General features: G+C 34.4%; 3 protein-coding genes across 6 annotated transcripts; all 3 read left to right on the top strand.

Moving 5' to 3' along the window:
- Nucleotides 1-12,519: 12,519 nt before the first annotated feature.
- LOC112780146 (FBD-associated F-box protein At4g10400) lies at nt 12,520-14,653 on the top strand. The gene is made up of 4 exons (XM_025824491.2): nt 12,520-12,662; nt 12,857-13,784; nt 13,910-14,059; nt 14,150-14,653. Exons 2-4 carry the CDS (start codon nt 12,888-12,890, stop codon nt 14,429-14,431), a joined length of 1,329 nt encoding a protein of 442 aa, XP_025680276.1. The 5' UTR covers nt 12,520-12,662; nt 12,857-12,887; the 3' UTR covers nt 14,432-14,653.
- A 1,785-nt stretch (nt 14,654-16,438) lies between these two features.
- On the top strand, nt 16,439-18,537 carry LOC112776311 (F-box/FBD/LRR-repeat protein At4g26340-like). The gene is made up of 4 exons (XM_025820419.3): nt 16,439-17,334; nt 17,459-17,608; nt 17,705-17,994; nt 18,349-18,537. The coding sequence occupies exons 1-3, from the start codon at nt 16,465-16,467 to the stop codon at nt 17,981-17,983; spliced, it is 1,299 nt and encodes a 432-aa protein (XP_025676204.1). The 5' UTR covers nt 16,439-16,464; the 3' UTR covers nt 17,984-17,994; nt 18,349-18,537.
- A 943-nt stretch (nt 18,538-19,480) lies between these two features.
- On the top strand, nt 19,481-21,738 carry LOC112776312 (putative FBD-associated F-box protein At5g56440). 4 transcript variants are annotated; one of them, XM_072227392.1, is made up of 4 exons: nt 19,481-20,399; nt 20,527-20,676; nt 20,774-21,074; nt 21,429-21,738. In XM_072227392.1, exons 1-3 carry the CDS (start codon nt 19,524-19,526, stop codon nt 21,068-21,070), a joined length of 1,323 nt encoding a protein of 440 aa, XP_072083493.1. In that variant the 5' UTR covers nt 19,481-19,523; the 3' UTR covers nt 21,071-21,074; nt 21,429-21,738. The 4 variants fall into 4 exon arrangements, with proteins under 4 accessions (XP_072083493.1, XP_025676205.1, XP_025676207.1 ...); XM_025820421.3 differs by having other exon boundaries at nt 19,482-20,399; nt 20,512-20,676; XM_025820420.3 differs by lacking the exon at nt 21,429-21,738 and having other exon boundaries at nt 20,512-20,676; nt 20,774-21,310.
- The last annotated feature ends 1,360 nt before the right edge of the window (nt 21,739-23,098 follow it).

Consider the following 23,098-nt stretch of genomic DNA (forward strand, 5'->3'; position numbering starts at 1 on the left):
AAATGGATATCATGTTGAGACTATGAATGAGGGAAATCATGAGTACTTATGTATCACAACTCATGATTCAAATGAGAAAGTTATATTAGAAAAGTTGCCCTCACTTTCATCTGGGTTATATTATACAAAGATTAGTGCAATTGACTCACATGCCATTGTAAACCAGAAGTTTACTAGCCCAAATGAATTCATAACTTGGCATGATAGATTGGGTCTCGGGAACAACCATGATGAGGAGAATTATTGAAAACTCTCATGGACATTCACTAAAGAACTAGAAGATTCTTAAATCTAGTGAATTTTGTTGTGCTGCATGTTCTCAAGGGAAGTTAATTTTAAGGTCATCACCAGTAAAGATTGGATTTGAGTCCCATGAATTCCTAGAAAGGATTCAAGGTGATATATGTGGACCTATTCATCCACCATGTGGATCTTTTAGATATTTTATGGTCCTGATAGACGCATCTTTGAGATGGTCTCATGTGTGCTTATTATCTTCTTGCAACCTGGTGTTTGCGATATTACTGGCTCAAATTATTCTATTAAAAGTACAATTTCCAGAAAATTCAATTAAAGCAATTCGTCTTGATAATGCTGGTGAATTTACTTCCCAAGCTTTTGATGCTTATTGAATGGCTAATGGAATAAGTGTTGAACATCCAGTAGCTTATGTTCACACACAAAATGGGTTAGCAAAATCACTTATTAAGCGCCTCCAATTAATTGCTAGACCCTTGCTTATGAGAACAAATCTCCCAACCTCGGTTTGGGGCATGCTATTTTACATGCCGCAGCACTTATTCATTTGAGGCCAACGAGTTACCATCAGTTCTCTCCTATGCAATTAGCTTTTGGCCAGCAGCCAAATGTCTCCCATTTAAGAATATTTGGGTGTGCGATATATGTTCCCATTGCACCACCTAATCGCACCAAAATGGAACCCCAAAGAAAATTGGGGATATATGTTGGATATGATTCTCCCTCTATAGTGAGGTGTCTTGAGATACAAACGGGAGATGTATTTAAAGCCCAGTTTGCGGATTGTCATTTTGATGAATCAAAATTTCCAACATTAGGGGGAGAGAATAAGCTTCCTGAAAAGGAACTTAATTGGAATGCATCATCGTTGATACATTTAGATCCTCGATCAGGGCAATATGAACTAGAAGTTCAAAAGATTATACATTTGCAAAGAATAGCAAATGAATTGCCTGATGCATTTTCCGATACAAATAGGATAAACAAGTCGTATATACTAGCGAAAAATGTCCCAATTCGAATTGATGTCCCAGTTGGACAAATTACCACCGAAGCAAATACACGCCAGAAGCGTGGCAGGCCTGTCGGTTCCAAAGATAAAAATCCTCGAAAGAGAAAAGAGGTAAATACTATTCCTGTTGAAAAAGACATTGTAAAGACACCTGCAGTTGTCCAAAATTCTGATATAACGCTAGAAGACGTTCAGGTACCTGAAAATTATGAAAATGATGAGATCTCGATAAATTATGTCTTTACAGGAGAGAAATGGGACCGAAATAAGACAACTGTCAATGAAATATTTGCATATAATGTGGCATTAAATATCATGCATGAAAGTAAGGATCTTGAGCCAAGATCAGTCGAAGAATGTCGACAAAGGAATGATTGGCCAAAATGGAAAGAAGCCATGAAGGCTGAATTAGACTCACTTGCAAAATGTGAAGTCTTCGGACCTGTAGTCCGTACACCTGAAGATGTAAAACCTGTTGAATATCGATGGGTATTTGTGAGAAAACAAAATGAGAAAAATGAAGTTGTGCGCTACAAAGCCCGACTTGTGGCACAAGGTTTTTCACAAAGGCCCGATATAGATTATGAAGAAACATATTCCCCAGTAGTGGATGCGATAATATTGCGTTATTTGGCCAGTTTATCTGCATATCATAAACTGCATATGCATTTAATGGATGTGGTAACAGCCTATTTATACGGCTCATTAGATCGGGATATCTATATGAAAGTTCTTGAAGGACTAAAGATATCTAAACGATCCAGTGAATATTCGTAAGGGTTATACTCAGTTAAATTGTAAAGATATTTATATGGTCTAAAGCAATCTGGACGAATGTGGTATAATCGTCTTACTGAGTATCTGGCCAAAAATGAATTCAAGAATGATGATATCTATCCATGTGTTTTCATAAAGAAAACCGCATCTAGATTCATTATAATTGCTGTGTATGTTGATAATTTAAATATCATTGGGACTCCTGAAGAGATTCCAACAATTATAAAAACTCTAAAAGAAGAGTTTGAGATGAAAGATCTTGGAAAGACTAAGTTTTGTCTTGGCCTGCAGATCGAGCATATAAAAGGTGGGATCTTTATTCATCAAACAACATACACAGAAAAGATCTTGAAGAGATTTTATATAGATAAGTCACATCCATTAAGTACCCCAATGATCGTAAGATCTTTGGATGTGGAAAATGATCAATTCTGTCCTAAAGAAGAGAATGAAGATATCCTTGGTCCTGAAGTACCATATCTTAGTGCCATTGGAGCGCTAATGTACCTTGCTAATAATACGCGACCTGACATATCATTCGCAGTGAATTTACTAGCAAGATATAGTTCTTCTCCAACCAGAAGACATTGGAGTGGAATCAAACAAAATTTTCGATATCTTCTTGTAACGGTTGATATGGGATTGTTTTATCCCTATGGATCCTAGACACAACTAATTGGCTATGCAGATGCCGGATACTTGTCCGATCCACATAAAGGGAGATCTCAAACAGGATACCTGTTCACATATGGTGGTACAGCTATATCATGGAGGTCCACGAAACAGACGATAGCAGCAACCTCCTCTGATCATGCTGAAATACTGGCGATTCATGAAGCTAGTCGCGAGTGTTTTTGGCTGAAGAGTCTGATTCAATCTATTCTGTCATCATGTGGACTGATTGATCATAAGATAGCTCCAACTGTCCTGTTTGAAGATAATACAGCATGCATTGCTCAACTTAAAGGCGGATACATCAAAGGTGATAGAACAAAGCATATTTCTCTCAAATTCTTCTTCGCTCATTATCTTCAAAATCAAGGGACAATTGATATCCAACAGATCCGCTCAAGTGATAATCTGGCAGATTTATTTACAAAGTCACTCTCAAAATCCTCCTTTGAAAGATTGGTACATGAGATTGGGATGCGCCGATTTCGAGACATTAAATGATGTCGGCATGAGGGGGAGACTGTACTCTTTTTCCCTTGGTCAGGTTTTTTCCCATTGGGTTTTTCTTGACAAGGTTTTTAATGAGGCAGTCCCCGTCACAAAGGATATTATTGTACTCTTTTTCCTTCACTAAGGTTTTTTTTTTTCCCACTGGGTTTTTCTTTAGTAAAGTTTTAACGAGGCAATTATCCTAAATGAGCATCTAAGGGGGAGTGTTGTGATAAGAATGGGACGTGGATGCCCATTCCCATGTGAAGCTCACATTCTCAAGAGAGAATATATTTAATAAGGTTGAAAAAGTTACCTTCCTGTATGCATATAAATAGGACTCTAAGCCTCAGGCAAATACACACATCAATAAAAGCATTTTTCCTCTCTCTCTACGAAGCTTTTCTTTCTCTTCATATTACAAATATAGTATTAATATATAAATCATAGTTATTACGGTAGGATGATATTAATATTAGTGAATATTAATACTAGCGTCTTTCATTTATATTTCTTTATTTTATCTTTCTTATTTAGTTATTTTATAACAGAAATGTTTTTTTGATGCACTTGTTTTGAAAAAAGAGTTAGAGGTCATTTTTCATTTTTTTATTTAGTTTGTTTGCTTGTTGCTCATATTAATTAAAAGAAACCTTTTATTTTCTATTCTGCTCTAACTGGTTTTTAGAAGCACAACTAAACAATTCAAAGATTAACAGAAGTTTTCTTTTCCCAGAACATATTTTATAAATATTATAAATTAGATACTAAGTTAGTTGTTACAAATTACATATATTTATATATGTTTTATAACTGTTACATATTCACAAAAAATTAGCTATGTTAAAAATGAGTTAATAAACTATATATATATATATATGTATAGTGATTAATTTTTTATATGTACATAATATTTTTGATATTGTATATATTTTGTATGCTTTTAAAATAGAAAAATTATTCGTCGGTTGCAATACATAAAGTTTAAGATTAAATTGAAATATTTATATTAAGATTTTATCTCATCAAATATTTATATTTGAACAATATTGATAGGTGAATTTGTAGATATTTATTTGTTTTTCGAGAGTAAAATTTTTAAGTTCATTTATACTATGTTTGATTTAAGGAAAAATAAGAGGAAAGAAAAATGATGGAAGGAAAATGAGTGAAAAATTTTATTTTCCTTTGTTTGGTTGATAAAGAAAATAGAAAGGAAGGAAATTTTTGGTGTGGGTCTCATCAAAAAAATTTTTCATCCATTACAAGCAAGAAAACAAGGAAAATGTTATTTTTTTTGTATATTTACAATATTACTAATAGTTCTATTATTATTAATAATTATCAATATCAATTTAATTTTAGGACAATTTACATAAATAAATTGTTTGTCCTTCAAATTTACGCAATTGTATTCTTTCAAACATGAAGACGCAATTTCATATATTTATAGAAACTGCTAATGGCAGTAGCGGTTTACAGAAAACACATAATCCGCTATAGCCAACCGCGGATTACATGTAAATGGGAAAACACAGAAACTGCTAGAGGCTGTTGCGGTTTCTGTTTATTGATGCTTGGTCATAAACCGCTACTGGCAGTAGCGGTTTATGTGTATTGGGACACGTGCGTAAACCGCTAGAAACAACAACAGTTTATGTGTAGAGTGCATGCCTATATAAACCGTGGAAGGCAGCCGCAGATTACTCATCATTTCGAGTCATTTTGAGGTTGTTTAGAGAGGAAATTCTAGAGGTCAGAGCAACTTGAGAGCGGGTCCGAGGTATCCGAGTGCCGACCTCCAGTTGGATATCACGACAAACGAATAGATCTTATACCGACTGAACGGTGTTGCCCATATTATCGGTGCCATTGGTGACGAGGTCAGTTATATTTTTTCTTTAGCATTAGCATTTGTTAATTGGAAAAATGGTATGTAAGGTAGAGGAACTAGAATTTATAGTTTAATCCTTATAGTTTGAAATTAGGCTTTGCATGTTAGGATGTAGAATGTAGTAGAGTTGTACATACGAATCGATTTGGGTAGCGATTTTTGTTTCCTTAATTTTCAAATATGATTAATTAACTGAATTTATTTCTCTTTTTATCAATCTTATTCTTTGTGTTATTGATTTTTTTTTTTTTGGAATTCTTATTGTTTATGCTCATATGAGTCCCTTTTTTATTATTTATCCTTTTTTATTTTTTACAATTATTTTCTTTTTAATTTTTTTGTTTTAACTTGACAAAATTTTATAATTGTGCTTATTATTTATTTTATTTACTATTATTATATTTTTATGATATGAAGTATTATATTCACTAGTATTATATTTTTATAATTGTGGTTGTTATTTATTATATTTATTATTATATTATATTTTTTATAATATGAAGTTTTAATTTGATTTGACGATTGACTAATAGGTTAATAATTTAATTGTTTTATTGTTTTCTTGTTCGTCGATGGTTTAAGCGATTTGTTATTATTAGATAGGGAGATTCGTTGTGGATAGTATAATTTAATTGTTTCGTGTATATCTTTCATGTTGTGTGCAGCCAACTAGGTATATCTACAGTGTGAGATGGCAACAAAATATGCCCATGCATGAATGGATCATCCCGTATTTAGAGAGGGCTGGATTGTACCACTTGGCCAGGTTAAACAGCCACTGGTTCTGGTTGGACGAGCCCTTGGTCAGTGCGTTCGTTGAGAGGTAGTGTCCTGAGACGCACACCTTTCATATGCCTTTCGGAGAGTGCACAATGACATTGCAAGATGTGGCGTTTCAGTTAGGGTTGCCTATCGATGGAGAGGCCGTGAGTGATTGCCTTGGTGAGTTTGAGAAATTCATGGAGGGTGGCCGACTAGCTTGGGAGTAGTTTCAGGATCTATTCGTTGAGCTGCCACCACCGAATAAGGTCAAGCAGATGACAGTCCACTTTACATGGTTCCACAAGAGGTTTAGGGTGTTACCAGCAGATGCGACCGAGGACACTGTTGGCATTTACACACGTGCCTACATCATGATGTTGTTATCCACTCAGTTATTTGGAGCCAAGAGTGTGAACCGGGTACATATACGGTGGTTGCCATTTGTGGTGAATCTTGATGACATGGGGAGGTATAGCTGGGGGTCGGCCGCTTTGGCGTGGTTGTATCGATGCATGTGTCGAGTTGCGAACAAAAATGTGACCAACCTGGCGGATGCCGGATATGCAGTTGGATACCCCAGCTTACCACCCACATATGACAGAGATGCAGGCCCAGACACCGGAGTTCCAGCCACCGGACTACCAGAGATAGTATGTGGTGGACCTTAATGAGCCTGCAGGTAGCCCGTTGGATACTTGGTTCACCATGGAAGGGACGCCCCAGTCTGCATTTGGATTAGATCGTCCAGTTGATGACACTGCACAGGAGGCGGCCCGACCGACTAGAGTGAGGCATCCTCCTCGATGTGGGACGGGATCTCATCTGCTTGGTCCTTTTGATGCCTCCGCCCAGGATGATGGTGATGATTAGTCTGTTGTGTTGTATTTTTATTTTGCATATGTGATTTAGCTACTTGTTAGTGATTTTATGTTTACATATTATGGATGACTGTATGATGGGATCTTCATTTACTTCTATATGGCTAATGTTATATTTATATTGATGACTATATGAAAATTTGTATAATGGAAGTCGATTTTCTTTGATTCGTCGAATTGATTTAGACCCGAGTACATTAATACAAAATAGCAAAGTGATAATGAACTACTTGAATTAAAGGTAACTATTACATGATAATAAGGACCAACACTAAACTGATAACAATTAAACTGGCACATAACCTAATACAAAGTCACTAAACCATCTAAACCTATATCTCGCTGGTTGAACCTCGCTGAGGGCAACCCCTTCGGGTGTGACGGGCTGCCTGCACAGGCCACACTGCTTCGGTCGACTAGTGTCAGCTTCGTCCATGTTGTTGCGGATGCGGGTGGACCGTGGTCGTCCTTCTCTTGCCCGTCTCATGTTGGGGTCGGGGATGACAGTTGGACCGTCATATGGGGGCCAAAGCCCCTCTGGAATACAAGGTGCAAAGGACATCTGGTAGACCTTGAATACCTCAGACATGCTGTAGACTTCATCGACGTAAGTGGTCCAATCTAGTCGTGACTGCGCACAGCATGCGATGGCATGGCAACAGGGGTAGTGCAGTGCCTGGAAGTATTCACAGTCGCATGTGCGATCCCTTAGGGAAAGTCGGTAGCTACCCAACGAGAATTTGCCTGTGGGGGTAGTCTCTGCCACGGTATACTCAGCTTGATGCCTGTCGAACAGGGTCACCGTGAAGCACCTCGAATCCCTCAAGTTCCGCTCAATGGCCTTAACAAGTGCCTGGAAAAACTGGTGCCCATACCCTAACTGTGCCTCTGCCGTCTGCCCCCAGATAACAAACAACTCAGCTAGCCGTAGATAGGTTGACTTCACCAAGGACGTCATCGGTAGATTTCTTGTGCCCGTCAAAACAGAGTTCACGCACTCATATATGTTGGTCGTCATGTGACCATATCGTCTCCCCCATCCTTGTTCTGTGTCCACCTCTCATACTCCATCCTGTTTGCCCAATCACACATGGCCAGGTTCTCTGTCCTCATTATATCAAACCAATAGTCAAATTCTGCTTCCATCTTCGCATAAGCGGCATTTACCAGCCACCACCTTGCATCTTGCCCCTTGAAGGTAAGGGCGAAATTTGCAGCAACATGCCGAATACAGAATGCCCGATAAGCACGGGGAGGTCGCCAACGACTATTTAGTGCCTCCAGTGCAGCCTTGATGCCGTTATGTCTATCAGAAATCACGAGAATACCTTCCTGTGGAGTAACATGTCTTCTAAGGTTGGATAGAAAGTATGCCCAAGACTCTGCATTTTCCCCCTCCACAAGTGCAAACGCAACAGACAATATATTCGAGTTTCTATCTTGAGCAATCGCCAACAACAACGTCCCTCCATACTTGCCATACAGGTGTGTTCTGTCGATACTGACAAGCGGCTTACATTGTTGGAATGCCTCAATACATGGAGGGAATGTCCAGAACATGTGATGAAAGTAGACTCTAGATTCATCAACCCGATCACCCACTCTAACCGGGGAGGTCTTCAGCAGAGCAACGGAACCGTCCATGGTAGATGTGACCCCAAGGATCTAGCGGGCAGATCACCACAGGACTCCTCCCAGTCGCCATAGATCTGTGCTACAGCCTTCTGCTTCGCCAACCACACCTTCCTATAACTAGGCCTGAAACCACATGTTGCCTCTTGCAGCACCTTAATCGTAACCGACGCATCAACTCTAACCAATGGAAAGATCCTCACACATATGACATGATAATCAAACTGTTTGTGGTCGCTCGATATTGATGTGGCCATACACGTGTGTGGTCCATTGCACCTCCTAACCTCCCATGTGCTCTTCCGTTTTTGCAGTGTGATACGAATCAACCACGCGCACCCGTTACCAAACTCCTTGCATATTCCTTGGTATTTCAGATGGTATGATTGCATAACTTTGTACTCAACTCCACGCCGAACGCTGTAATCTTTTACACTCAGCACAACTTCCTCCTTACTCTGGAACGATTGACCAATCTGAAATTCCATTAAAGGATTCGCATCATGCATACCCTGGACCACAAAGGTTGCCTCTACATTCTGGTGTTGGCCGATAGCTTCCAAGTTCAACGATGACAGGTGCGGAGGATACTGTTGTGTGCCATAACCGGAACCTCCATGAGGTGTAGGTGTACCGCTCGGAATATCATCATCACTGTCCCCACCAATTGCGACCGGCTTGTCATCCGAATCATCGTCCCGCATCGCATTCTCAACTCGATCCGGTCCGGCCTCAAATTCAAAATCAGGCACAACAGGAGGCACACCAGCATGAACAGCCGCAACACGTTGAGGATCAGGATTCAGAACTACCGCTGCTACCACATGCATCGATGTCGAGGCACCACCCACCGTCGTTGACTGAGGATTCGGTGTCGATGCCCCGGGGCTGTCGACACCATATTCCAACTTCGCAAGCAGCTCCGGTATTCTCATCACCTCCGAAAAACTATGCCTGCAGTGAAACAAGACCTGTAGGTCTTCATCGGGCCCTATCACAAAGGTCTCATATCTCACACCAGCTGACACAACGGCAATGAGAATCTTGTAAAACAACTTTTTTACCCACTTCGTCCCACAAGCACCGAGCTTCTGTAATATGCTGAGCTTAATCTCTGCCAACGTACTCGAAGACCGGATAAAAATACTAAACGATTCTCTATCCGTAAATTTTACACCATGCCTTTTGCTCTTTTGAATTTTTCCTGAGCAGTGGACTAGAGCCACAAAACTTTCCTCACCATCCATTTGTGAGAAATAACACTCTTCCTCCACCTTTAGCCTTTGAGGAGTTTATATAGGCAGCCACGCTCACACATACTCAACGTAAACCACTGCTGCCTCCAGCGGTTTACGCACATGTCCCAATACACATAAACCGCTACTGCCAGTAGCGGTTTATGCACAACCCAATTTGAACAGAAACCGCGGCAGCCTCTAGCGGTTTTTGTGTTCCCCCATTTACATGTAATCCGCGACTAGCTATAGCGGATTATGTGTTTCCCGTAAACTGCTACTGCTAGTAGCAGTTTCTATAGATATATGAAACAATGTATTTGCGTCTTCTTATTTGAAAGAATGCAATTGCGTAAATTTAAAGGGCAAAAAATTTATTTATGTAAATTGCCCTTAATTTTAATAGTTTTAATACATTATTATAATAGAAATTCATATTTAAATATTATATATGTATTAGATAAATAATTTAAATTAAATATATAAAATTTATAATATTTATAAAATACAATAAAATATAAATAAATAAAAATATTTATATTTTATTTTATTATAAGCGTATGAATGTAATTTTATACCATTAGATTTTCTTTCTTCTCACTTTTCTTTTCATCCAAACAAAAGAAAAATTTCTCTCTATTTTCTTTCCATCAATTTTCTCTTCATCTAAACAACACACAAATAACTCTACTTTTCCTTCTATTTTCTCTCCTCTCATTTTCTTTCCTCTTATTTTCTTTCCTTTCATTTTCTCTCCTATATCCAAAGTTTTGTATTAAAAGTGAATTGGACCAAAGCAATTTAACATGAGAGAAACTTTGTTGTTGGGTGATAATGATATAAGTAAGAAAAAAAAAACATTATAATTAAGGTTTTTGCTGTACAATTTGGATTATAGAGTCAAAAATACGTAAGATACGAATATTAATTTTGCTTTTGGTACATTTTGGATTAAAATATTGGATTATTTTTGTTTTGCATTTTGATCAAATTTGATCTATTTCAAGTGGTTTGAATTGGATTAAATTTGTAGTTTTATAAATTAAAAAATGATAAATATACATAATAATTAATCTCAATATCAAATCTTAAATAACTAATAATGTCATAACAAATTTTAAAAATATCTTAAAATAAAATGTTACAAAATTATTAGATTGTTATTTTTGGTCATTATTTTTAGTCATCAACTTAATTTTTTTTAGTTTAGTAATTTAACAATATATTTTAACATACACTTTTAAATATTGATAGTTGATTGATGGTAAAAAATAATAAACCTAGTTAATTTTTTTTAGCATTCTTTTTTTTTTTTTATCAAAGATAAGAGACTCGAACACACAACCTCTTAATTAAGTATGGGAAAACTATGCCATTTGAGCTATTACTCATTGGCAGCATTCTTCTATCTTGAAAAATCAATAATAGAATAATAATAAAAATAAAATTATAATTTGATTAAAATAAATAAATAAGTAAATCTTTTTAAAATTCATAAAATAGTAGTAATATATAAACAAGAAAAATGCATAACAAATTGAACATATTATAATTAAAATTTTAAATATAATAATAAAATAATAATGTTATATTATATTTTGCAATTTGAATTAGTTTTAAGAAGTAAATTCAAAAGTTAATCTAATTTATGTATTTGTCAAAAATAAATTCAATCAAATCTAAATTATACAATTTTACTCGATTTTTTTATTTAAATTAGATTAGATGGACGAATTAATTTTAAATCGGCTGAATCTGAGGGATTGAACACCTAATTATATGAGGGATTGAACCCTAAAATTAACTAACACATACTTAAATATTATTAAGTTTATTCAAAAATATTCGCTAGAGATGAGGTTCAAAGTCATTTTGTTCATTAAAAAATCCAGAACAAAGTCTAATAAAAGGAAATAAAATGGATAAAAAATTAGTGATTCATATATAATAGTATTTGAGAGACAATTATTAAAAAAAAAAAATTTACTCCGTTCAAAATTTAATTCAAAAGATAAGAAAGGATTACCAACGAACGGAAAAAAAAAAGACGATGCTATAAAGAAATTTTTTTTATTTTTGATATTAGATTATTAATGATATTTTTTTGAATTGTAGATTGTTGTGGTGTTTTTTTTTTTTAAATTCGGACTTTTTGAATTTTGTATTTGAAACCTCGGATTTGTGTTAACAAATTTTTTTATTTATGTATCTTTTACGGCTTTAAAAAATACCAAAATTTATAATGTTAAGGTATATCATTTATCTCATTTTCATGTAAAAAAAAATAGTCATAAATTAGTTTCGCTAATATATAAATTATTAAATTAAATAAAATTATTAAAACGAGTTTTTTAAGTTATTATAATTTAAATTTATAGTCATAGATTTTTAAAATGTTGAATGTATGAAATTGATAATAATTTATATTATTAATTATTTAGTATTATTATTTATTAATTGAAAATATATCAATAATTTATTTTTTATGTGTATATTATTTTAATATCTAATAAATTAAACAAATTAATTAGTTGATATAAATAATTAATATAATTGATTTAGTTTAATAAATTAAAAATATATTCAAAAATATACTATATAAGTTTTATCATCAAATGCAAAAAATTTATTTTAATATAATATAATAGAATAATACACAGATAGATTTTAAAACTCCTGATCACTAAAACTAAACAAAAACGACAACAACAAAATATTAATTGATAAATGATAGGATTAGAACATTATTTGACCATACTTTCAAATTTTTTTAAAGATTTCTTAAAAATTAAAAGCTGTATATTGTCCATGATATTTTTATTTTTTATTTAAAAAAAAAATGTTCACTTGTTCTGACCCAACTTCCCATCATTATACAACAGTCAAATAATCGCAAATCGCAAGCAGTTGCCCGGTTCCTCTCTTTAGTTTTTTCCTTTCCCTCTCTTTTATCGTTCCTATTTTAAATTTAAATACAGCTGCCGCCGCTGCCGTCAAAACTCACAACCACGGCGCCACCGCTCTCCACTCGCCGGCAGATCACGGCACCGCTGGTACACCTCTTCTTTCTCGAAATTAATTTTGTTCATATTTGATTCATATCTTCTTTCAGTTTCCTTTTTTTTTATTTATCTGATCGTTGTTAGAATCTTAGTCCTTAAGCGGAACCAACCAAGAGTTAAATTGATTCCTTCGTTTTTTCTAAATTGAAACCCTAATCCTAACTCTAACTCTAACCTTTCTCCAGATACAAATTGACAAAAGGCGAATCCATCAACATGGATAGGATCAGTTACTTACCGAACACTATCCTTTGCGACATTCTCTCGTACCTCCCAACAAAACAAGCTGTATCCACCAGCATCCTCTGTCGCAGGTGGCGCCATGTTTGGAAGGATCTCCAAGTCCTTAACATAGATGATATGCACTTTTGGTCCTCTGGGAGAGCCAGCTTTGATTCTTTTGTCAATGCTATTCTAGCTCAGCGCAATGCAGATTCGTACCCCATCGAAAAGTTTCACCTCACTTGCGAAAAATTTGAAGAGGATCCCATCCCAACATGGCTTAATGCCGTCATTGGCCCCCATCTTCAGGAACTGTATCTCAGTCTTAATGTAATGGTTGGAACCAACATGCCTAAAGCCATATTCACTTGTACATCACTTAAATCCCTTATTTTGAAACGTGATATTTCATTGTATTATGGTCCGGAGTTTCCAGATGTATATCTGCCATCCCTCAAGAACCTAGAGTTGGATATCGCCAATGTGGACAACAAGCTTTTATCTGGATGCCCTGTTCTTGAAAATCTGAAGCTCATTCTACTTGACATGACCCCAGAAGGTTGTGTTTATATACCTGCAATTCAGATGCCTCGGACATTGAAGAGTTTAACCTTTGAAGATTACACTATCATGTGGGAAGAGATTAATCGTGTGATAGACACACCATCTCTTGAATACCTCTATTTGAAAATAGTGACCTCGGGGATTTGTGAGCTACAGGTTTCGGCTAGCTATTTTCCCAACATGGTGGAGGCACATCTTGATATTCAGGAAGAAGAGTCACATCTTGATATTCACGGTGAACCTGTTGAACATGTCTGTTTGGTCCCCATGCTTCTCCAGGCACTTCGTGAAACAAAGTTGTTGGCATTGAAACCTTACACAACACGGGTAATATGCTTATTATAATCCCATGATTCCTCAAGCTTAATGTTTGATATAACTCGATAATTTGAATATATAACTATAATTTTGAATTAGGAATTATATTTAATATCTAGTTATCTTCTACACAGTGCTTATTTAGTGCTCCAGCTTTCAAGTTTCCAGAATTTCACCGATTGCTCAATCTAGAGCTTGATGTTCCATTTTTCAACACAAACTTCCTGCTAAACTTCCTTCACAGCTGTTATGTACTTGAAGCTCTCGTAATTCGTATTTGTAAGGTATGAATGCATTTCAAGTTAAATCTAGTGTCTATTTACTTTTTGTTGTTTGCCTGAGTCTAATGAGAAGTGTTGTTTTTTTGTTATCAGGAAGTCTATGTCCGCACCATGGACTATAATGGACCAACACCACCAACCATGGTTCCCAGTTGTATGACATCACATCTCAAGAGTTTTGAGTTTAGAGAATATCAAGATGCTGCAGATGAGCGTGAATTTATTACATATCTTTTAAAAGGAGGATTTGTTTTGAAGACAGTGACAATTCATCTTAAATCTGATTTCGACATAGTGACAAAGTACAATATTGTCAAGGGTTTATCTGTTATACCTAGGAGCTCTACAATATGTCAGTTAAATTTCGTTGATTAAAATCCCTTTTAACATGGTATGAACTCACACTATTTTACGGTCGTAGAGTTTTATATTATTAAAGTTGCACAAAATTGAGTCAATTTTAGGGCCAGTGTTCCACCTAAATTCTTGAAATATTTGTTGATGCTTGTGAATACTTTTTACCGAATATCATCCTTATGAATAAATTTGTCTGGGACCTGTTCCTTGAGAAATAATGAAATATGCACTTGAACATTATCGGTGGTTTGGATTTGCTAACTTTGATATTGACAATGACAAGTATTTTCAATTCTTTGTTTCATGCAAAAATTTTTTTTTGGTCCCTCAAAATCTTGGAAATTTATATATGCCGTTTAATGCTATGATTTGCATAATGCTATGATGGCATCTCTACTCTCTGGGAAAACTGCCAAACGTTTGCCTGTTTTATGGTTATGTTCACAAAACATGTGGGCTATTATTTAACCGTGTTGCTAGATTAAACCACTCTATAGTATATTTTGTGTATGAATTTCTGTTTTTGAAGGAAGTTGGTAAGTTAAGACCAAGTTATCCACTGCATATTGTTTTACACTTTTGACATTATCTATGGTTCTATATTTCTCTATTTTTAAGTTGGATTATTTTTTGTGATGGGCAAAAGTATGCATGGTTAATTAGGACTAGATGCCATGATTTGGCAGAAAGTGATCTTTAGAATTAAAATAACATGTCCATTTTTGAATTTGTTAATATTTTTCAATAATATCTTTGGAATCTTATTAACTATTAGTTTGCGTGAAACAAAGCTAAGAGTATGTTATACAATAATTATAGATCAAAGAAATCAAATTGATTTTCTATATTTCTTTTACAATAAAATTTTGTATCCAAATCATTTAACCAATCAAGTTTTTTTTTTTTTGGTTTCCCACGGTATCCCCCAACCCGGCAGGTCAAGGACTAATCCGTCGCGGTACTGAGCTCCATTTAACCAATCAAGTTTAATTAAGTTGTTATAACCTAATTCAGTTTTATGGGCTATTACCTCTAACAACCTTTTGACTTAACGCAACTCTCTTTTATAAGCAGATTTCCTATTTTTTTCAAATTTTTTCGGCGTTTTCTGTATTCTCTTTCTTCTCTATACTCTTCCTTCTCTTTGTTAAATAAAAAAATCATGAAAGTTAAAAATAAAAAAATCTTCTGACTCTTAATTGATTGCCTCCTTAGGCCTGACTGGGATATGAGTCATGTTTTTATTTATCACTTTTCTGTGAGTCTTTTATTGATTAATTTATTGGGCAATTCATGATTATTTTTGTCTTTTATTTGTTTTTAATTTTTTATACTTTGTTTTTTAGAATTGTTGAGATCATTTATTTTCTCCAGGCGAAGTGCTTTTTCGATGCACTTGTTTTGAGGTAGAGGTAACTTTTCATTTTTTTTTGTTAAATTTAGTTTGTTGTTTTTGGTGTTGGTTCACTTGTTGTGGGTCATATTAATTAAAAAACTTTTTATTTTCTACTCTAACAAGTTTTTAGAATAAGTGTTATTATTTGAGAAAATATTTTATAAATATTAAAAATGTTTATTAAATTAGTAATTACATATTTACATATATTTTATTAACTATACTGTATATAAAAAATTAATTATTAAATTAGTTATTATTATAAAATATATATTATTAAATTAGTTATTACAAACAAACACTCTGCTAATGAGTTATAACTCAAATGACATAGTCTCTTCATAATCAATTAAAATCGAGATTTTACGTGAAATCGAACAAGTAAATAAAAAACGTAAAACGTAAAATCTTAACAAGATTTAAATCGTAAAATCGTCAGACTTAGTACAAATTTCGTAAAATCGAAAAACTCATTTAAAATCGTAATATCGGAAGATTTTAACAGTTAAATCGAGATTCTAGCTACTATAATTAAGAGGTTGCAAGTTCGAGTCTCTTATATTTGGTAAAAAAAAAAAAAAAAAAACCCTTGGTTATCCTTCAAATCCTAAACCAGGACACCTGAGACAAACTTGAGAAAGCGAAACCATCAATCATGAACATGGATAGGATCAGTTTGTTACCGAACTCTATCCTTTGTGACATTCTTTCATACATCCCAACAAAAGAAGCTATCTCCACCGGCATCCTCTCTCGCAGGTGGCGCCATGTTTGGAAGGATCTCCAAGCCCTTGACATAGAGGATATACCCTTTTGGTCCCCTCTGGGATATCTGTTTGATTCATATGTGACTGCTATTCTATCTCAGCGCAGTTCGGATTACCCTATTAAAAAGTTTCGCCTCACTCCCTCTAGAAGTTCAGAGGATCTCATCTTAACATGGCTTGATGTCGTCATTGGACCCCATCTCCAGGAACTCTATCTCTGCATTAGTTTAATGAGGAGAATCAACTTGCCTGATTCTATATTCACTTGTGTATCACTCAAGTCCCTTGTTTTGAAACGTTTTAATCATTTGAATTATGAGTTTCCAAATGTTTATCTGCCATCCCTCAAGAACCTAGAGTTGGAAACCGTCTCTGTGGACCCCAGCAAGCTTTTATCCGGCTGCCCTATTCTTGAAAATCTTATGCTCATTCTACATCACATGACCCCAGAAGATTTTCATATACCTACAATTCAGATGCCTCGCACATTGAAAATTTTAACCTTTAAAGATTACACTGGCTGGACGGAAGAGATTGACGTTCGGGAAATATACACTCCATTTCTTGAATACCTGCATATGAGAACAGAGACCTCGGCGAACTCTAAGCTACAGGTATCAGTTATCAATTTTCCCAACATGGTGGAGGCACATCTTGATATTTGTCTTAGACGTGGTCAGCATGTAGGTTGGGTACCCGTGCTTCTCCAGGCACTCCGTGAAACAAAATTGTTGGCATTGACATATCCCACAACAGAGGTAATATGCTTTTCATAATCCCATGATTCCTCAAGCTAAATGTTTGTTGTAACTCGATAATTTGAATTTATAACTAAAATTGTGAATTAGGAATTATATTTGATATCTAGTTATTTCTACACAGTGCTTATTTCGTGCTCCAGCTTTCGAGTTTCCAGAATTTCACCGTTTGCTCAACCTAGAGCTTGGTGCTCCATGTTTCAACACAAACTTCCTGCTAAACTTTCTTCATAATTGTCATGTACTTGAAGCTCTTGTAATTTGTATTTGGAAGGTATGAATACATTTCAATTTAAAACTAGTGTCTGTATTTCTTTTTCGATGTTTGTTGTTTCCCTGAGTCTATCGAGAAGTGTTGTTCTGTTATCAGCGAGCATATGCTCAACCGGTGGAATATAATGGGCCAAGACCACCAAGCATGGTTCCCAATTGTTTGACATCACATCTCAGGAGTTTTGAATTTAGAGCATATGAAGACTCTACAGATGAGCGTGAATTTATTGCATGTCTTTTACAAAGAGGACTTGTTTTGAAGACAGTGACAATTCATCTTAATTCTTGTTTCGACCTAAAGACAAAGTACAATATTGTCAAGGGATTAGCTGCTATACCGAGGGGCTCTCCAATATGTCAGCTTAATTTCTTTTGACCACAATCATGGTATGAACTGATCTCACTATCTCTATACTCCGTTTTTCGTATGTTGGAGCTTTAGAAGTTTAAAATTATTAAAGTTTCATAACATAGGGTCAATTTTAGGCTAGTGTTCCAACTGAATTCTTAAAATATTTGTTATGCTTCTGAATAAATTTGTTTGATGCCCTGTTGATAAATAATGAAATATACACTTGAACATATATAGTATCGGTGGTTTGGATTGGCTAACTTTGATATTGACAAGAATTTTCATTTCTCTGGTTCATCCTTAACAGTTTGTTTTTTGGGTCTCTCATCCTTGGAAATTTATATATGCCATTTGATCCTCTGAATTGCATGTATGGCTTTGTGATGCAGGTTGATGGCAACTCTGCTCTCTGGGCAACTGATTTTGTTTGATTGTTTTACGGTTTATGTACACAAACATGTTGGCTGCTATTTGACAATGTCTTTAGATTAAAGCACTATATAGTATGTATTGACTATTGTGTATGAATTTCTGGTTTTGAAAGAAGTTGGGAAGTTAAGACCAAGTTATCCACTGCATATTATTGTGCTCTTCTCACATTATCTACGGTTCAATGTTTCTATATTTGTAGTCATAAACCTTTTAAGCAGTTTTTGTATGATTAAAATTCTAAAGTCAATTTAATTTTCTCTGCTTTATAATCCAAATATAGAATTATTCTTAAATGAATTCAATTATCATTTTATATGATTTTTTTCAAAAAAAAAATTAATTCTTAAAAATAATTATATTAATAGAGGGTTAATCAATCTCATAAAAAAATAAAAGTAAGAACATAAGTTAAAAAGATATTTTTTTAATTGAAAACGTCATTGTCTTGTGAAATAATTGTTAGGAGCTATTTAAAATTTTTTTTCTTAAATTTTATATTTATAATTATATGACTTCTAAAGTTAATTATATTTTTATAATTTTATTATTTATCTCGTTTGCACTAACAATAAAATAAATATACATATAACTTAATTACAGTATAAATAAAATATAAATGATGTCAATTTTATTTTAATTTTTTAATATAATCGAAGTTGATTCAAATAGTTATAATTTGGATAACTACATTATAACCATTTGAATTTAATTTTTGTTCAATCCAATTCAAATATTGTGATTCGATAATTTTGAAAGTATACACTTTAAATTTTGATTTTGTATAAATATCATTTAAATTATACCATTTTTAAAAATTAAATTTGGATCTGATGTAATTTTTTGTTGTTATTCTTTTGTAGAATTGAATTACATCAGATCCAAATTTAATTTTTAAAAATTTTATAATTTAAATGATATCTATACGAAATCAAAATTTAAAGTTTATAATTTAAAAATTATAAATCATTGATTGATTTTCAAATCCGAATAAATAGAGTGAAAATAGATTATAATAATATAAATTTAGTTAAATTAAAAAAAATCAAATCATATAAATACCTTTAAATCCTAAACCCTAGAGTTGAGTCTAACCCTCTCCAGATACAAATTTGAGAAAGCCAAACCATCAACCATGAAGATGAATCGGATCAGTTTATTACCGAACTCGATCCTTTGCGACATTCTCTCTTACCTCCCAATAAAAGAAGCTGTATCCACCAGTATTCTCTCTCGCAGGTGGCGCCATGTTTGGAAGGATCTCCAAATCCTTGACATAGATGATAGACTCTTTTGGTCCCGTCGGAGATATCGGTTTGATTCATATGTGAATGCTATTCTAACTCAGCGCAATGCAGATTACCCCATCCAAAACTTTCGCCTCACTTCCCATGAAAGTTCAGAGGATCTCATCTTAACATGGCTTGATGCCGTCATTGGTCCCCATCTTCAGGAACTCTATCTCCGCATTGGTTTAATGAGAGCAATTAAGTTGCCTGAATCCATATTCACTTGTGTATTACTCAAGTCCCTTGTTTTGAGACATGGTATATATTTGGATAATTATCCAGAGTTTCCAAATGTTTATCTGCCATCCCTCAAGAACCTACACTTGGATCCCGTCGACGTGGACCCCAGCAAGCTTTTATCCGGCTGCCCTGTTCTTGAAAATCTTAAGCTCATTCTACAGAATACGACCCGTGAAGGTTCTTATGTTTATGCACCTACAATCCAGATGCCTCGCACATTGAAAAGTTTAACCTTTGAAGATTACACTAGCTTGATGGAAGAGATTGGGGTTCGGAAACTATACACTCCATTTCTTGAATACCTGCGTATGACAACAGTAGCCTCGCCGAAGCTACAGGTATCAGTTATCAATTTTCCCAACATGGTGGAGGCACATCTTGAAATTTGTCATGAACGTGTTGAGCATGGGGTTTGGGTGCCCAAGCTACTCCAGGCACTCCGCGAAACAAAATTGTTGGCATTGAAATATGCAACAACACAGGTAGCATGCTTATCATAATCCCATGATTCCTCAAGCTAAATGTTTGATGTAACTCGATAATTTGAATTTATAACTATAATTGTGAATTAGGAATTTTATATTTGATATCTAGTTATCTTTTACACAGTGCTTATTTAGTGCTCCGGCTTTCGAGTTTCCAGAATTTCACCGTTTGCTCAAGCTAGAGGTTCATCTTCCATGTTTCAACACAAACTTCTTGCTAAACTTCCTTCATAATTGTCATGTACTTGAAGCTCTCGTAATTCATATTTTGAGGGTATGAATACATTTCAATTTGAAGCTTAAATCTAGTGTCTCTATTTCTATTTGTTGTTTGCCTGCATATATTGACAATTGTTGTTTCCTGTTATCAGGGACATTATTCTCACCCAGTGGAGGAGTATAATGGGCCAACACCACCAACCATGGTTCCGAATTGTGTAACATCATATCTCAAGAGTTTTGAGTTTGGAGAATATCAAGACACTGCAGATGAGCATGAGTTTATTGCATATCTTTTACAAAGAGGACTTGTTTTGAAGAACTTGACCATTCATCTTGAATCTAATTTGGACCAAGAAACAAAGTACAATATTGTCAAGGGATTATCTGCTATACCGAAGGGCTCTACAATATGTCAGCTAAATTTCATTGATCAAAATCCCATTTAACATGGTATGAACTCACACTATCTCTGTCCTCTGTTGTTCGTTGATCAAAACTGTTAAGACAAAATATCGTGTTGGAGTCTTAGAGTTTTATATTATTAAAGTTGCACACTAGTAAGTCAATTTTAGGGCCAGTGTTCCACCTAAATTCTTGAAATATTTGTTGATGCTTGTGAATACTTCTTACCGAATATGATGCTTATAAATAAATTTGTCTGGTGCCCTGTTCCTTGAGATTGACAATGACAAGTATTTTCAATTCTTTGTTTCTTTTTTTTGGTCCCTCAACTTTGGAAATTTATACATGCCGTTTAATGCTATGATGTGCATAAGCTGTTGAATATAGCGATTTATGATGCAGGATGATGGCATCTCTACTCTCTAGGAAACCTGCCAAACGTTTGTTTGTTTTATGGTTATGTTCACAAAACATGTGGGCTGCTATTTAACCGTGTTGCTAGATTAAACCACTCTATAGTATATTTTGTGTGTTAATTTCTGTTTTTTAAGGAAGTTGGTAAGTTAACACTAAGTTATCCACTGCATATTGTTTTACTCATTTGACGTTATCTATGGTTCTATATTTCTCTATTTTTAAGTTGGATTATTTTTTTGTGATGCGCAAAAGTATGCATGGTTAATTAGAACTAGATGCCATGATTTTGCAGAAAGTGATCTTTCCGGCAATGAATTGATGAATTATATGGCACAAACATAGCAACTTTTATTAGGCAATGCTTTGTTACGTAGTTCAAAGATAGTGTTATACCCTGACTAATTCCATGCATGTTCATCCTATCAAATCTGGCCACAATACAAGGATAGATTTAATTTAGCAACCTTCAAAAATAGTTTAGAACCTTTTAAGCAATAAATTACTCATAAACATTCAAGTTATACTGAAATTGTGTGTTTAATTTTGATGTGATGATAGATGAAAATATTTAATAGTCATATTTTTTACATCGGCCCGTTCTTTCTTATGATTATTGGATGTGATAGTAGTTCCTTTGTTGACAACTTGACATGACAACAAGTGATTGCATGAAATGATGAAAATTAATCTTAAAAATATATAATTGCAATAATTCTAAGTTTTATCAATTTTGAAGTTAAAATGTTTTAACAAACTTGTCGTTTAAATTAGGGTGTCTAATCTGCCAAGTGTAAAAATCTGTTTGGATAAATACAATGAGATAAAATTTGGCTTTAAACTTATTTAAAGCCATGAAAATAGATAATATTATGAGAAATTTTTTTTTTTTTAATATAAGTGAGATTTATTTGTGGATATCACAATTATTCTTAGAATCAAAATAACATGTCTATTTTTAAATTTGTTAATATTTTTCAATAATATCTTTGGAATTCTACTAACTATTAGTTTGCCTGAAACAAAGCCAAGGGTATGCTATACAATAATTATAGTTTATAGATCAAAGAAATTAAATTGATTCTCTATATTTCTTTTAAAATAAAGTTTTATATCTAAGTCATTTAACCAATCAAGTCTAACCAAGTTGCTATAACTTAATTCAGTTCCACGCACCACTATCTTTAACAACCCTTTAACTTAACGCATGATTTTTTTTTGGTGACTGAACATAAAGAAAAAACACCTAAGAGAAAGAGTAACACTCCTCTCTAATAATAATGTCTAAATTATTAGGGGGTTGTAACCACTCTAGGTACACCTGCTTGTTTAAAGCAGCAGTCTTAGCCATTAAATCAGCCGCTCTGTTTGCTGTACGTTGGATGAGCACTAAAGTAGCTGTCCAATTGCGCTGAAGCATCTCTTTGATTTTGCCAAGCAGATCAGAGTCATTCGTAATCATGCTGGTTGTGCCTCGCGAAACAAGAAGAAATGCATCAAGATTATCAGTTTCACATATGACCTCTTTACACTCGCAATCCCAAGCCATAACAAGCCCTCTCCAAATAGCATGAAGCTCACAAGAGAGAACACTAGAAAGAGGTATACTGGCCGAACAACCTTTCATCCAAATTCCCATGCTGTCTCTAATAATACAT

The sequence above is a fragment of the Arachis hypogaea genome, chromosome 19, assembly GCF_003086295.3.
Source record: "Arachis hypogaea cultivar Tifrunner chromosome 19, arahy.Tifrunner.gnm2.J5K5, whole genome shotgun sequence".
Taxonomy (NCBI): domain Eukaryota; kingdom Viridiplantae; phylum Streptophyta; class Magnoliopsida; order Fabales; family Fabaceae; genus Arachis; species Arachis hypogaea.

Coding starts and splice junctions, on each gene's coding strand:
- LOC112780146 (XM_025824491.2), top strand. CDS start 12,888: ATGGATAGGATCAGTTACTTACCGAACACTATCCTTTGCGACATTCTC. Junction 13,785..13,909: donor TGAAACCTTACACAACACGG/GTAATATGCTTA, acceptor TCTTCTACACAG/TGCTTATTTAGTGCTCCAGC. Junction 14,060..14,149: donor TCGTAATTCGTATTTGTAAG/GTATGAATGCAT, acceptor TTTTGTTATCAG/GAAGTCTATGTCCGCACCAT.
- LOC112776311 (XM_025820419.3), top strand. CDS start 16,465: ATGAACATGGATAGGATCAGTTTGTTACCGAACTCTATCCTTTGTGAC. Junction 17,335..17,458: donor TGACATATCCCACAACAGAG/GTAATATGCTTT, acceptor ATTTCTACACAG/TGCTTATTTCGTGCTCCAGC. Junction 17,609..17,704: donor TTGTAATTTGTATTTGGAAG/GTATGAATACAT, acceptor TTCTGTTATCAG/CGAGCATATGCTCAACCGGT.
- LOC112776312 (XM_025820420.3), top strand. CDS start 19,524: ATGAAGATGAATCGGATCAGTTTATTACCGAACTCGATCCTTTGCGAC. Junction 20,400..20,511: donor TGAAATATGCAACAACACAG/GTAGCATGCTTA, acceptor TTTGATATCTAG/TTATCTTTTACACAGTGCTT. Junction 20,677..20,773: donor TCGTAATTCATATTTTGAGG/GTATGAATACAT, acceptor TCCTGTTATCAG/GGACATTATTCTCACCCAGT.